Source organism: Merops nubicus, unplaced genomic scaffold, assembly GCF_000691845.1.
Source record: "Merops nubicus isolate BGI_N331 unplaced genomic scaffold, ASM69184v1 scaffold7328, whole genome shotgun sequence".
NCBI lineage: Eukaryota > Metazoa > Chordata > Aves > Coraciiformes > Meropidae > Merops > Merops nubicus.
The window spans coordinates 49,706-66,300 of NW_008625053.1; the positions used below are offsets into that span (position 1 = coordinate 49,706).

The 16,595-nt window shown below is 38.1% G+C and overlaps 1 protein-coding gene across 1 annotated transcript; it reads right to left on the reverse strand.

Moving 5' to 3' along the window:
- Window positions 1–357: 357 nt before the first annotated feature.
- Window positions 358–3,372, reverse strand: BIRC5 (baculoviral IAP repeat containing 5). Its single transcript, XM_008945541.1, has 4 exons — window positions 3,235–3,372; window positions 2,071–2,180; window positions 1,638–1,752; window positions 358–549 (listed from the first exon to the last, which is right to left on the reverse strand). The coding sequence occupies exons 1-4, from the start codon at window positions 3,370–3,372 to the stop codon at window positions 358–360; spliced, it is 555 nt and encodes a 184-aa protein (XP_008943789.1).
- Window positions 3,373–16,595: the final 13,223 nt, after the last annotated feature.

Here is a 16,595-nt window from a genome sequence, read left to right on the forward strand (position 1 = left end):
GAAGAACTGTTCTGACTTCAGCCTAACTGTAAGACTGGAGCATGGTACAGATCACAGGAGGCACTCATAGCTGTGAATCTTTATTCAAAAAAAGTCAGTCTGCTAAAAACTAGAATATAAGTATTCACTGAGACATTTTTCATCTCTTCACAGGTTAGTGAGACTACTATGAGTCCCCACCTAGGAGTTAATATGAACAGTTATGACCTCTGTTCCAGGGAGCCTAAGAAAGGAATTATCCACATTTCCTCTCACAACTCTGTAGATTTATGTTAACACTCAGATTAAAAAAAAAAAAAAATAATCTAAATGTTTACTGTATAAAGAAGAGATGATTTTAGAGTCAGACTTTACTCTTCACTTCTCTGGGATTTTTTCCGACAGGCAGCAGGAGGTTTCAGAATGTTGGGCAGATGGATCAGCACAGGGAGGCACCGGTGGCAGTGGTGGTGTGTAATGGTGCTTGGAGACAAAGTTTTCCACAAGACGTTGCCTGGTTGCAGTGACTTCTTCTTCAAAAGAATTTATTATGCTTCTGCCAATTTTGGACTTAAAACAAAGCAAAAGGTTGAGACTTTCAACTGAAAAATGTAACTGTTTCATTCGACTACATTTTAAACTTAGACCTTCAAAAACCCCACTGATCTGCCACTAATTCTAGCTTAGCAGTCTGCTTTTGGCTATGGTCAGCAGTACTGCTGTCTGTGCAGAGCAGCTTGGCAGATATTTCATATACATCCCCCTGTTTGATGCAGAAATTCCTCCATCAACATTGCCACTAGGCTCAGTTCAGTGACCACTTTTGGTTACGTCTAGTATACTTTTTGTTTTAAAGTAAATTGTGAACCTACTTTTTACCTCACATTTTTGTTTTTGAGTCTGTTTTATAGGGAACTGAGATACTTAACCTTGGCAGTCATAAGGTACATTTGCAGTAGAGAACATTATCAGTGAGCCAAAGACCTTATTTGTGCAAAACCCACCAGGAAGTAAGATGCAGAACCTGTACTCGTCAGGGAACTTGATTTGCTTAACTCTTACTATTGATAGGATTAGGGGGCATATAAAAAGATCAGCTGATCAGTTGAAGCAGCTCAGTTTTGTGTGTTTTTGTCTATGTCAACACTGTGGCATTTATGACATCCCAGAAGTGGAGAGGAATAAACTGGATAACGGCAAAACATTCAAAATAGGCTTTAAAGTGTGAAAGCTTAATCAGACTGATTTATATGTAAAACTGGACATGTTAAGCAATGATTGGTCAAATCTTGTCTTTTCATATGTGTTGTTCATCCTCCCTAAGAAGGACAGAGCTGCTCATTGTAGAGCTTCCTGGATCGATTATTTCACCCAAGATATTTTTTTTTTTTTCTGCTGTCATAACTTGTTGGAAAAACATTTCCAAAGGGAACAGGTTTTCCTTTTAAATCTAGACAACAAACTATGCTGAGAAGTGTTTAGGTGCAGATTTCCTATCCAATAACACAAATTATTACATCAGTGTAAGTCATGTTCTAGCCTTATGAAGTCACTCCTTGCTGGGGCTTGGAAATCTTAGAGAATGAAGTTCTCAGATTCAAAGATAGTTTACATTCTAGCTTTGAATGTTATATTAAAATTATTTGGTTAACACTTACGAGGAAGGTTCTCAGGCGTGTCATCTCCAGTGTGTAGTACTCCTCCAATGTCAGGTCATCAAAGTGCTTAGTAAGGGATAAAAAGCCACAGCTCTGACGTTTGGTGTGTTCCTTCCTGCAATGTAAACCCAGAATGAGATATTAGACCCGTGGAAGTTACTTTTCAAGAGATAAATACATCTGAACAGACAGGTTTTTTTGGTACTTCTACTGTTTATCAGGAGGAAAAGTATTATACAGTAAACATACAAAACGTTTTAATGGATCCGAGATAAAAGCTAATTTGAAGTATTTCAAGGTTACTGGGCAAGATGAGCTTTCAGTAGGCTTTAGTTTTGTGAACTGTTGGAGAGAAATCGGTGCTTTTGTAATGAGTAAGGGGATATTGTCAAGTTTGGAGGAAAACTTTAAATATTGTTACATCTGTGCTTACCATGGGTCATCGTTGGGTTCCCATCCCTCCAGCTCTATCAAGCAAAAGAAACACTTTGCCACATCTGGTTCGTCTGCATTTGGGCAGTGGACAAAGCCTGCCTTTGCCATCTGCAGGTGACAGTTCAGAGGTTTAGAGCCCCACCAACACACTGCCATGTTCACAGCAGTAAACTGCTCCTGAGAGCTTCCAAATAATGCCTACCTAGCAGCACAGATCAAGCTGAAAAATACATTTTAAGTGTGAGGACTGCAAGCAGGTAATAAGTAACTAGTGAAGGACCAAGGAGCAAGCTACAAGTAGTGAACAGATTTCTGCAAAGCTGTGGCACCCCCAGGCTACAGGAGTGGCCAGAGTTCTGCCAGATAACGTTTAGTAGATAGATGCCATGCTACACAAGAACTTCAGCAGCAGTACATGAGATCTGCCACAGCCAGGACTTTAAAGAATATTTTCAGAGGAAAAAAAACACACAAAAAAACCAGCAGAAGATGATGGGCATAGACAACCTTTAAATAAAAATTATGTGAGTAAAATGTTACATCTTTAACCTCTATGTTTTCCTATTATTTCTGTTCAGAACACTAAAAATTAAGTAATTTTGTTTCGGTTATCGAAATTTACACCTTCCTGGGTAACTCTTGCACTATGACTCATCCAAGATTTAGCCTGGAGGTTTCATACGTGTGCCAGAGGAGAAGTCAGGTGGATTTTTTTTTTGTTTTAATATTCAAGTCAAAGCCTGCAGGGACATAAACATTGTTTTCTAACATTTAGATATTTGCCATTTCTGAGTAATAAGTAATATTTACTATTCTACTTCATCTTTCTTGCTGAATGTGTACTTGTTTCTTCTGATACAGGCTTCTTTTTTTTTTAGGAATTAAAATACGCGATCAGAATAATACAAGGAATCAACTTTTAAGTGACAAGAGCAAAAAAGAAAACTCTATTTAATCCTGTAGTTAGTCTAATGAAGTGACCATGCAGAAGCCACTCATCCTACTATGGTATTTCTAAGCAAAGAACAGGAAAGTTGGAGCATCCAATTTTTCATCTTCAGGCTTAGTGGAAACAACTCTTGAACATGAATATACTTAACAATGAACTCATATGCAGGCACAGTACATAAAAAAATAAGGCATAGTCAATTTTCAGACTTACATTCTCTGGAGTGCACTTGCAGTTCTCTACAAAAGGCCAGTTTGTGAAGGTTTTTAAACGGTTCTCATATTCATACATATCCTTAAAGTCACTCAGGAGCTTGGAAGCCAAACCAAGCTCTTTCAACAGCCTCTCCATCTCTAAAGCCTGTAATTAGTATAGCTCAGAGCCTCTCTCCTGCTCTCGAATTTAAGGCATTTTACTAATTGGGGACACATTGCACCTATAAAGTAGGATAAGCTTTAAAGTAAAACCACAGGTGAGCTCGTGAGCAGGACAATGAAGAAAAACAAAGCTACTGGTACATCCCCTGCATCACATTCTGTGTACTCAGGCCTACTATATATTTATCACCTGAAAGCACTTATGCTAACACACTATGAAAATCACAGATTTTATAACTGAAATGTCAAAAATGCAAGTTGAAAACTCTAGTTCTGAATACAACAACTTTACATATGACTTTTAAAAAATACTGTACTGATTGTAACCCAAGTGGTTGAATTAACTTTGCTGTTTGAAACCTTTAGTGTTTCTTGAATTTCTAATCAGAGATTAGATCTTTATATCACATTTGCAAGTACTGCCCCATTTCTTTAAAGAGGAGGTGGTTATTGTAAAATATTGTAAAATACCTGTCTAGAGATAGAATGGTGATATTTCAAAGTATTATATCTGTAAGGGTTTATAGGATCAAAGCATTAAGATGTGGTTTTATAAATTGTTTCTCATTTTGGTACAGAACCCAGTTAACTTCAGTAGGAAGTTTAAACCCCAGTGAGTACAAGACTGCTGTATACAGCAGTTTTCTAAGCCAAGATCTTAACACCTTTCAAAGGTGTTGCATTAGAAGACTTAAAGATTTAAATCCTCTCTGTAATACAGGTAGAGTAAATGCAGAAAAAAAAATATCCAGCTTCCTATAAATCACTGATTTCCCTCAGACTGTACTTGTATCTAATTTTATATGCAGGAATACTGCCCTTGAAATTTTTATTAAAATGTTTAGAGTCATATGTGTTAATGCTTACACAAAAATAGGATACTATAATTCTATTTTTTTTTAGATAATACCAATGGTGCAGGATTTTATTACTCACAACCTGGGCCATCCATTTATTAAGCTGTCTCCATTTGATTTGTCTAAAGCATTTTCTGATAGAAATTCTTCTGCAGTGCTGATATTTATACTTTCTCCTAGTGCTGACCCCATGGGAGCCCTTTTTAAGTTTGCTGATGATCAGGTATTTTAATATCACCACACTTTTTTTTAATAAAAAATAAATTTTAATTAAATTTTAATAAAATTTTAGATGCCAAACCTCAAAAACCTGTTTATAACTGCCCCAAAACATGTTAAAACTGATCTCATGGTTCTCTTTAACACAAATCACTGATTAATGCAAGTGGGTTGTTTTTAGGAGTGAATAACTTGTCAACAGTTTATTAAAAATTTTTTTTGACATATTTTGTATTGTTGTGAAGTCATGGATCTATTTAACTAATTAGTTTGTATAAATTAAATGGAAAAGGGGAAAAATGGAACAAAGCTGTAATGCTTTAAGCATTCATTGTGGGGAAACTTACATTTGTTTGCTTTATAAATAACATTATGTGCAACATATTACTTAATTAAAAACCACAGTAGTACTATAGAACCTTAGGATCTTGGGTGGCATTTACATTTCAGAATTCTAATATGGAATTTTTTTTTTATGACTGTCATTATTATGGCATTTAAAATAAACAAACAAACAAATCCAAACAGCCTGTAGAAGAGTACTGTTACCATACTAGAAAGTTGTTGTTTTCTGGCAAGAAGTATTTCCTGCATTTCCTGGCTCTCATTCTGTCAGAATTCTGTGCTGTTGAGAATGACACACATCCTTCAAGTCCCCAACCACCAAGCTGCAAATGTATCCTACATTTTATAGCAGGTTGCCTACATCAGCATCTTTTCAGGAGTATTCTTACACTGTTAAGAGTTTTACAGTTCTAAATTAAATGGATGTGTAGTTGGAGGTTTCACTGGAAGACAGATATGAGGTTTTAGTCAACTTTGTGTATATATATATATATATCTCAAGAATACATACAGATTTGAGCTCTCATAGCAGAAGGTTTAGTGCATTTATGCAATATTATTCTTACTTATAATATGCTTTCTATATGCAGGGCTACAACGGTTCAAAGCTTTAGTTGCCTGTCACTTGGTCAAGGCCAAGGCCCATAGCCATGAAAATGATAGAGAAGGCAGTAAAGGAAGGAACATGAATAGTTCTGCAAAATTGCCATCTAGCAAGTTCAGGGATGCCAGTACTGGAAAGAGTCTGTGAGGTAAAAGTAAGTGTTATTATTATAAATACTTTTGAGGGCATGTCTGATCCACACAGGTGACTGGAAAGCCAGCTTAGCATACTTCATGGTGATTCCCATTATCTAAGGGTAACCAACACACATTGAGTCTGTTGCTTCCTTTTGCCTGCTGGAGTAGAAAGGGCTCATAAATTTGGTGGGTCTGGCACGTTCCTTGGATGCTATAGCCCAGCTGCTACAACAGCCTCCTCAGGCCAGGAGCTTTCGTCGTCTGTTCCTGCAGAAAAGCACTATGCTATGAAATTTTACTCTTGAACAGCTACAGGTTTCCAAAGAGATACTAGTGTGTACTTCTTTCTCTCCCCACAACCCCCCCTTAACACACTTAACACATTTCTGATGTATACCTATTATTACTGTAGCCCTTCCCAGAGCAGCTGTACGACAGCAAGTGCAGTAAATGGGCAATGGATACATTCCTTTGCCCTTGTGGCACAGAGCTTGCACTTGGTTATGTTCGTATTTTCCACAAACATGCACAGAGAGGACATTTAGTGCAAAGCCCTGAGGTCGTGAATAAAACCACACCAGCTTTAGAAAGGAAGTTTCATTTGTAATTGTGACTTTTACTATAACCACGTACAGGCATCTAAGAAATTAAACTTTGGATTGGTGTATTTTCCCACATAAAAAAGCGCAAGCAAGCTTTAATAACAACAACTGAGATACATATTAATCTATTGTGTCTTCCAATTGTCTGGTTTTATATGTTTATTGTAGGAGCTAAACCCTGATACAACACATCCAGATTTCTGAATTTGGCTCACCAGTTACCCCTTGGCCATGTCCCCAGCAGTGTCCCCCCTTGATTGTGGAGTGCAAATGACTAATGAAGGTTTTTAAACCTTAAGGTTTACAGGCTAATATACTTTTTTTTTACCTGCTGGATCCAACAGGTGATCCTGACTTTTTCAACAGATGCAAAAAAAAAAAAACTGTTAGTAACATTGTATTGTAACTTTTGTTACATTTGTTACATTAAATTTTGCTCTGGGGGAAAAAAAAACCCAACAACTTGTCCCAAATTAATTAGTTGTTTTCCACTGCAATGAAACTGGTTTTTGTTACTGCCAGAGCGAAGCAAATTTAATTTTTTATTTGATTGCTCGTCTCCTACTTCTTCAATTGAGGTTTTGTGGTATGGCATTAATAACAGAGCTCTCTATTTTATTTTTTTTTTATTAAAAGTAAGACTTGAAAAAAATCTTAACCACGCTTTTCAAAATTAGATGTCTGTTTCCATGTACATTTTACATTCTTTTACAGCATTTTTCTATAATTAATGTTGTTCTTCTAAATGAGAAGAACTAACTTTCATTTACTTTGCTAAACGGTCTCAACTGGCAGAAAACAACCCAAAAATTTTTACCTGAACGCTTTCTTTAAAGGCCTGAAATCTATGTTGATAATGAGAAAAATAAAGAGCAGAAACATTGTGTGAACAATGTTTTATAATACACTGGGCATTAAAAAACCCCAAACCCCACCAAACATTCATAGGTGCGTGGTCTCATAACTGTATGTGTCATGTATATTCACTACATACATGTGGACATGTAGCTTTACAATGAAATTTATTTGAGGGTTGACACTGTTTTACTTAGAATGGATGCTTATGAGAGCTTGATGACTTCCTGTGGAAGGCCTTTGTATGTCAAGAGAAAGCCAACCCTGACTCATCAACAGTGTGCTACCAGAGCAGGAGATGTTGGGTTTCGAGTGACTCAAAGACAGCACTGCTGTGCAGAACACGAGGGGTGGGGGGGGAAAGGGAAGTATATAACCAGTGGGGGAACCTTTCAAATTCCAGTTAAGAGGTTCTGCCATGCAAACCAGAGCGGGGTTTGTGGCACAGTGTGGCCTTATCCCTGTCTCTAGGCAGGAGTTGTGGATTCAGTTCTTGGAGAGGTTGCTGCCAGCTGTAAAACATCATAACGAAGCAGTTAATTGCTGTGATTTCTTTGGTGATAGGGATAACACTAGAGTTGGCCTCTTGCAGATTAATAACAGCCTTGATCTACTTGTGTAGACTTGGCAGATGACGTTTCCTGCCCCATTTGCAGAGCTGGGCAGTCTTATGTAGAAGCCTCTCTGGAATTTGCTGGCCATATACGACACTTCTTTATGTTCCAGCTTCCTAAGCAAGCCACAACAGCCAGAAGCTATTAAAGTTATTGCTAGGGGCAGGAAAGGGAGGTGTTATTTTCAAACCACCATCATCCTAGAGTGTTTTTTGCTGTCACTGTGGTTAAGGTGAATTGTGATTCAGCATGAGAAAGCAACTCTGTGAAAGTGTGTTTCTTTTCCTGTGGGAAAGTGAAGGGTGGAGGGGTGGCACCAAGAAGGATGTCCTCCTATCATATGACCACAGCTTATGAGTAAATAGAGTGGCTAGCAGGGAGGGAAGCTTTTTTTTTTCTTTTCTTGAAAAGTAATAACTTGTATGTAGTAAAGAGATGTCGTGGTATTTTTTTTTTTGGCTAGTTTGCTTTATCCAGTTCTCAGCTATCACCCACTGTTGCCCTGACTTCCTGTAAATATTTTTTCTCTTACCAGTCATCATTTGTTCCTTTTATGCACTTAAGAGGAGTCCACCCTCTCCAAACTCCAGACTTCAAGTGTGTTTGATTTTCCTTTCTAAAATCAAATAAAATGTATGAGCACATCTATGGTCCTGTGACAGCATCTGCTTATTTTAGCAGTATGCATAGCCAACAGGTAGAGGCAATTTGGGAAAAGTTTTCCATAAACTTGTAGCTGCATTACTATGGAAATTAATGGTGCTGCTGTTCTTGAGAAGAAGCAATGCTGGGTGATTTGATGAATGATTATTAAAGTACCCAAAGGTCAGGAGGTTATCATGTAGATAATAAATTTGATCCAAGTGGCCTTTATTTTGCTCCTCCTGAAGGAGATGCAAGTAAGCAGATGTGTATAGGGACATGATCAACTCTGTAGTCCTCCTGGTGACAATTAGGTTAAAAATTGCTGCTGAAGTTAAAAACATTATAAAAGAGGCATAAGATGATTAGTTGATCACATCTGCTGGAGGTAGGATGGACGTGATAATCAGCTTTATTTATCACATGTAGAGTTCTGTCACACATCAGCAAAATGCCCTCAGACACTTGGGAAGCAGTGGGCCCAGAGAGGGCCTGCAGCCCCTTGCACTAGGTATCTTGTTTTGTAAGAGAATTTCCAACAACTGCCAGAAAATTTATCAGAAAATGTAAGCAAAGCCAACCCAAAGGGTTGAAGATAGACCAAAGGAATTTGTGAGCCACACTCAGCCCTTGCATTGCCTTTTACATCCCACTTTACACACCGAATTCATTGCACTAGGAACCTTTGTAGTGGTTTTGAGGCACAGCTTGTAACCTGTCGTGGGCTTTTGGGCTGTTTGTGCATCTCCTTTTAAATCTAGTGTTGTTTTGTTGGGTTTATCCCCCCCTTTTTTCAGTACCCAATCTACAAAGACACTTCCACTGAATCGTTCCCCAGAGATATTTGAACACAAATGCTGATATTACCAAGGATCAGTCAGAAGTGCGACTGTTATTTGATAACATTCTTCTTACACAGGTATGTAAAGAGTAGAAATCACACACCATCTTACCATAACTTTCTGCTCCATCTCCACATTTGTATGTTTGGATATTTTTATTCAGTTTTTACTATACCTCACTGTGTTGTATCTTCATTCGGACGAAATTACGGTTCCACTTAAAAAATCTTTCAAGGCTTTTTGTTTGTTTTGCTATTTTTCCTTACTGTCTTCTTAAGGAAACATAGCTTCTGTGGCTGTACAGTCACTAAGCCTCTCTTCTACTCTATCAAGCTTTTAACAATTTTCAACTTCTTGGCCAGTTTGTAAGCCAAGTACAATCTAGGGACACCATAGTTCCTGCAAGCTGCAGAAGGAAAATGAAAATAAATAAATTAATAAAAAAAATTAAAAGAAGAGACACAAAGCTGTAGGGAACTGGGTTTTGTTGGTTCTAAGATAATAACTGCTTGCACATAGGAAATTCTGAAACAATTTCAGTCAGAGGGGACGTTGGAACTGTAACTATCTTTAAAACAATGCCTTTATAACAGCTCCATTTTTTCTGCATTTTAACTACTCATTTCTTTAAGTCCTCTTTCTTTTTCTCGAAACAAATCCCAGATTTTTGGTTCCCTGTTCTGTAGTCTTGGGCATCTGGTGGTAATGCAAAATCCACTGATGAAGTTGTTCGTGAAGTCACAGGTGGCATCCTGAGGAAACCTCCTCCAAATTTCAGCACTGAAGCACTTACACTCAGAGCATGGATACTGTGCTTGTCCAAGAGATGGGATGCACTAACAAGTGATTGCAGACAATACAGGACTCATGTGTTAACATCCACAAAGCAATGAAGGTGAACTGAAAATAACCTTTAAAGGCCTATATGGAGACTCAATCTCTGAGCTATCAATGCAAGAACCTTAGAGAACTGCCCTGAAGTCTGATTTGGGTCAGCCAAACACTTAAAAGAATCCAGATTCCAAACTGATTTATTGATTTGTATCTTAAAATTGATAGGAGTAAACACACACACACAAAACCATAAAACACCCCACAAAGATCACTCCTGTCCTGGTTCAAGCCAAACTACAAGCTGAAAAGTCTGCCACTTTAGGATAAGGCAATCGCAGCAATGTCACAGTTTTTTTAAAATTTTAAATAATAACAAAAAAGAGCATTTACCATTAGTAAACCTCAGAAGTGCTCTAGAAAGACCATGTGTCTGAGGAAGGATAGCAAGAGAGGATTTTCCAGTGCTGGTACATTTCTCCAGAAGAAGCTACAGACATTTTCCCTCAGCAGCCTGGTGACTAACTACTGGACCAGACTGCAGGACCTTCTACTGAAATCCATTATTGCTGCTTTCAGTGCTGCTCATGTCAGACCTGGCTCCAAGTTGGTAACATCCGTTGGACAGAGCGCTACACTGAATGTTAATTGTTAGAGCAAGCCTGTTAGCAAAGTATTTGGACATCTTCCTTTCCAAAATTTCTTTACGGGGCTAGTAGTGATGTCTGCTGAACTGGAAGAAGTGGTAAAGAGCATTTTGAAAAGTGAAATTCCAGGACTACGGACGAGTAAGTCTTACGTGAGCCTCTGGGCAGCTGACTGGCTCACCTTCTTGTAGGTGAGCACACCCCATCTCCACAGGTATGTTCAGTGCTGCTTCTTATTTTTGTCTGTTGCTGTCAGGTGACACATCACAAGTGAACACACATGAATTACTTTTACTGAATAACTGATAGGTAGAGTCCACTCCATTGGTGCTTCTGTTTTGTGCAGCTGTTTGCTCATCACAGCATCCAGTGAAGCCCAAAGCTCCCCATGCAGCCCACACCTCACCCAGAGCTGCAGTGTGTCAGTAACACAACTGGCCTTCTGAAGTGAATTTACAAAGGGCCTCTGAAACCACACAGAGATCTGGTGGTGGTCATGAAGTTAATGAAAAGAGAGCTTAGGAAGATACTGCTGAGTTTCTTTACTGGGGAACAAACAAATAAGTAAAACAAGATTTTAACACAAAATCTTATGTTAAATACCAAGTTTTCGCTTAAGAGTGCTGGAGAAGATAGCTGGATAAGTTAGGGAGAATCAGTGGGGTTCCTTCACCTGTAAAAGTGCAGATTCCCAACTGACTTGAAATGAGTTATAACTGAGTAATAAATGAATCGCTGCACAGTTCTGTGGCTTCATAATCTCAATCAGCTGAAGAAAACCAATCTCACAGCAGGCTGCATATTCCAGACCTGTTGTAAGAACAGGTCCCAAGATACAAAGAAAGAGCTAGGAACAAAAGTCATTAAGTAAATAAAAAAAAATAAATTAAAAAATCCAAAGAAGCATCCAGTTTTAGGTTGAGAAGGATAGCTGCAAAATCTGCAGTTCCAAAGAACCTCTATTTTATGTTTTTGGACACATATCACCCAGTGAGGACACCTCAGTAACTTCCACTTTTGTCTGCAGCAAACCTGACAGCAGCATGTGTAAAGAACAAAAATGCCTTTTCTTGTACAGAATCCAGGACAGAAGTTAATCAAATACAAATTGTACAAATGGGAAACTGCCAATAGCTATGAGGAGAACTTTTCTCTTTCTTGGGAGGAAAAATACTTACTAACAGAGACAACCAGTTTAGTTGTCCTCATTGTAATTCTCAAGTTGCCAAATCAACAGAAGTTTAATTAGGCCACACCTCCTCCTCCTCCTGAGGAAATCATCCCTCCTCCTCATCAACTTACTGTACACACAACATTTGACTTTGACCCTGGAAGGGAGATGTGACCCTTTCAAAGGAAACAGCCTGCCCAAAATCTGGCATTTGCACAGAGAAACAAAGGTGAATGCTGAGCAGCCTTCAGTGATGAGGGAGAGGAGGAGAACTCAACACTCATCTGATGAACCTGAGGCAAAATACTATTTGAATCCTTAAGAACTGCTGAGGTTAGTTCACCTCCTAGATTAGCATGCAGATATAAAATAACACCAGGAGAGGACACTCCTTACCCCAAACTTGCCACAACAGACCAGACTTTCACGTGATATCTAGCTTGCCTTTTTTTGCTGTATTCCATTTATGTCTGAAGATGCATATTTTTCTAAGCCAAGGAAAACCAAACATTTCGTACAGAATTTGGGTACGTTACTTTAACCGTCTCTAGAAAAACACCTTACAGATAAGATCACAATGTGCAATAGGGGCAAAGAGGCCTTTTTTAAATCAAACCACTTTACATTACTTACCTTAGGTTCCAGTTGCAGATAAGTTTCTTAGCTTGCTCTTCCCCAGAAAAAAAGGACAGATTAAACTGAACTGTTCTTAATACTCTTTTTAATACTTTCTGAGCATCAGTTTTGACTGGAAGTTGTGTAAAAAGAAGGGCTTGGCAGGTTGCCTGGGAGAGCCACATCCAGCCACTCACTTTCAAACAATTTTCTGTTGGGGCAGGTTTATTTATTTATTTTATTTTTAGGAAGTTAACATTTACAGAGCAAGAAGTGTGATAAAAAAAAATAGATGTTGCTGTAACTTATTTTTTCTCCTGGAGAGCTGATGGAAAAATAGCTGTCATTCTGTCATGTCACTATGACATCCCAAAGTAAAGATACTTACCATGTTTTAAACACTTAAAGGCCTTTTGTTTTCCCTTTTTTTTTTTCCTTTTCTTTTAATGAACCACTTCAGAAAGGTATAAGCAAGTGGCAGTTTGAAAGATAAGCAATGAAACAATGTGAAGACTAAGTAGTGAGAGTCTGTTTGTCTGATCAAATCTCCAAGTCTGAAAACATTAAAGCTGACAGTATGTAGTACATACAAAAAACTTGATAATGACAACTATAAAAACAGTGTCTTGTATTGTGGAATAACAAACTCTGCCACTCAACATGCAGAAAAGGCTGGATACACTAGGATATCATTAGACACTGTAACTTTATAAAATTTATAGACCTGTAATAATAATTGTAATAAAGTATAAGACTGTATTAAAGTTTGATCATCACTTGGGATGCAGAAAATTGACAAAAGTCCCCACACTTAATGTACAGTTAGCCAAGTGCCTTACACTCACTGCTGCTCTCAGCCAGCAGAGACTGTCAGGTTTTGTGTAATATGGGCTCTGCTCCAACTGCTCAGGGGATGTTCTTGGATGGGCCATGCTGGAACAGGCAAGCTAAGAAGCTAGGAGAACCTCATCCAAAAATCCTCTATGACACAGTGCCTGTGGTCAATATCCTTCATTTGGTGACATTTTTTAGTATTATAGACCAACAAATACTGTAGAATTAATACTCAGGTTCTAGGCTTTAAAGAAGTAACAGGGTAATTCTTTAGAAAATAATTTAACTGCAAAGTTTTGTGTTGAAACAGAAGTTGTCTGAGAGGAGCCGAGAATCCTTTGCTAATAATGACAGTGACAGGAATTTGGTGTTGCTTATTTTGGGAAAGGAAGCAATCTACTAAGAAAGAGGAAACAAGAAACAGGTTTCCAGGTCAATCTGTTAAAAAGCAAACAAAACAAAAAAACAATGATCAAAATACTTTGCCCAAGCCAAGACTGTTTCTCTAGGGTTGTTTCTTTTGTTATTTAACTGAGATGAAAAGGATTATTTTATGCTTTACTGCAGGTGTGGCTAAAGCTGTGTAAGAACGCAGGCATTCCACAGAGCCCAAGGCACCTGGCCCCAGGGCACAAGACCAGTGAGAGAAGAGGGGTCCTGTCAGCTCAGGCCATGCCAGCAGCTCTGTCAGGGCAATGACTCTCCCTTTAGACAACACTGAAGCAGATGAGGTGTGGTGTTATTATGTCAGCTTAATTCATCAATCTGTCTTAATTTGTGGAGGTAGGTGCATTTCGCAGGTCACTTATAAGGGATGCACGTCAGTCCTGAAAAGCCACACTAAAGGAGAAATAAAAATGAGTTTGTTCACAATGTTGCATCTGTGCTTTTTTGTGAGATCTGAAACAAAAAGGTGCATGATAAAACCTTACAAAAGCCACAAAAATAGCTGCTCCTTGAATAATTTTATTTTCTGAAGGCTCCTTATTTAGAAGGAACATACATAAAATGAACACAACACTGTTGACAATGAACAAAACAGCATTTGATCATTTCCAGCTTTATAAAATTTTAAAAAATGGTTTAGTTGTAACAAAAAGACTGATAGCTTAGCAAGTTATCTTATAGGACCATAACCACATTTTAAACCATAGACTCAATTGTTAATGGGGAGGGGAAAGAAAAAAACAAAGAAAGAAAAACCAAAAATCACACTGCATCTAGCAACTACAATATTTTCTAAGTATAATCACAGCGGATTGAGTGCAATGTGATCTACATCAAAATTGATATGGGATGTCACACAGTGACAGCATTGTAATATACAAGTAACATTTATGCCCTCCAACAAATACAAGTTAAATGAGACTCTGGATTCAAGCAGAATGGAATGTTGAAGCCAAGTAGAAATGTAGTGGAATTCAGATTGTCTGTAACATGACTCAACAGTGTACGTTAGGAATCATTTGGAATTCAATACTGGTGGAAACACAGAAGAAGTCACAGCTGTTACACTGCTCTTCATAACTTGTAATAAATACTAGAAAATAAAAGGAAAACAATGATATCTAATGAAAAATACAGTACCTACCTTCAAGGACCATGTTTTTCCCTTATCTGAAGATGGTCTTGGAAGGAAGTTAACTATTTTCCTATAGAGGCAGTGTATTAAGCTATAACCATATTCCAACTAATACAAAAGTAAATATACTACCTGAAATATAGAAATCTTCATTTGAAAGGAAATAAAAGGAATAAACTTTAAAAAATGTTTTGACAAATTATCAGATCAACCACATAACAACCCCCTTAACACTCAACAGGATTAACAGAAGAGGAAAATTAAGGATCGCTTCAATACAAAAGAAACATAGTTTTTTTAAAAACTTAGCTCCTCAGAAGGTATCCAGTGAGTTAAGTCTATTTGAAAATGGTCCTCAGTGACCTAAGATGGGCACTATGAAAAAAATGTCACCCAGGAGCTTTACACTGCAGAAATTCAGTACTCTGCAGCTAACAACAGTGTGGTTGCTAATTATGGTCCAACAGTAAACATGTTTAAAGAAGAAAAAAGAAGACCTGAGCTCAGAGCATCAAATGGCTGCATGCCTGAACTCTGGGCTTTTGGCTTCTTCACTGAAGAAACTGTGCCCTTCTTTGAAATGGACCCTTAATACTGTTTCTTGATACTGCACTAGGAAAAAATACTGGCAAGAACCAACCGATATCTTTAAAATACATGAGCTGCTCTCAGTGAAAAATAAATTGACCAATGAAGCCTCAAAAAAATAAAGGGCCACTGGAAACACACATTAACTTGAAATGGAATGAAGATACCAACTGGCTCTCATTAAAGGCGTTGGGATTGGTGTTTTTAGCAGCTACACTGGCACCAAGCAGACCGGAACGAAACTTACGGCACGTAGGCAAAATACAGCTTTGACCTGGCACACACAGGAAAGGAGACAAACTGTCTGCTTTAGAACAGGCTACCACCATGCTTAGCACTGCTACTACAGAATCAACTTGCACTCCTCACAAACTCACAGGTTTGATTTTTTTTTTAAGGAGATGGGTACAAGGAGAACTAACTCATGTCTGGCAATATAAGCACATCAGCACAATCCACTCTAGGAGAGCTGATCCCAGCAAGTTAAGGCCCAAATTTTCAGTCTATCTTTCCAAATTACACATACCATGGATCTATCACATCTGCTTTTTAATAATCTATTTTAAATACCAAAGTTGTAAAAAAATATCATAGAAATGAACTCCTTTATGCAGGAAGTAGAAATGTTACATGCTCTCTACTGCCAGTGATGGCTGGTGCTACAATGTCTGGTTATCAAGGCATTGTAGAGACAGGGTTTGCTCTGGTGTTACAGTACTGTAAAGAACCGACCAGTACTACATACACAGAGTGTAATTTAACCGTTGTGCCCAGGGTCAGGAACTAGTGTCTTGCACTTCAGATGGTTTTAACACAAAGAGGAGAAATACAGTTCAAAATAATTGTTAAAAACAATGGAGATATTCCCATACGGATTCTCTGTTAAAAGAGTTTGCACAAATTCACAGCCACAATTCTTCAGTAGTTTATGCTGCAAGTGGCACACGATACATGTTTAGCATCTGTAAAAAAGAACCAGAAATAGCTCAACAACTCCAACATCAGGGACTTCCCTGAGCTAACACTAATTCTACTGCAGTTTGCATTTTCCTACTAATATCAAGGAACAAACATCACATAAATCTTAGGAAAAACACTGTCAGACTGGTCCTGGGCAGCACACAGCACTGTGGAGCACATGCTGTGCCAGCCTCTCTGCTTACACGTGGAGTTTATAGTGATGGAGAGCAGCTTAACACGTACTCGACTGGA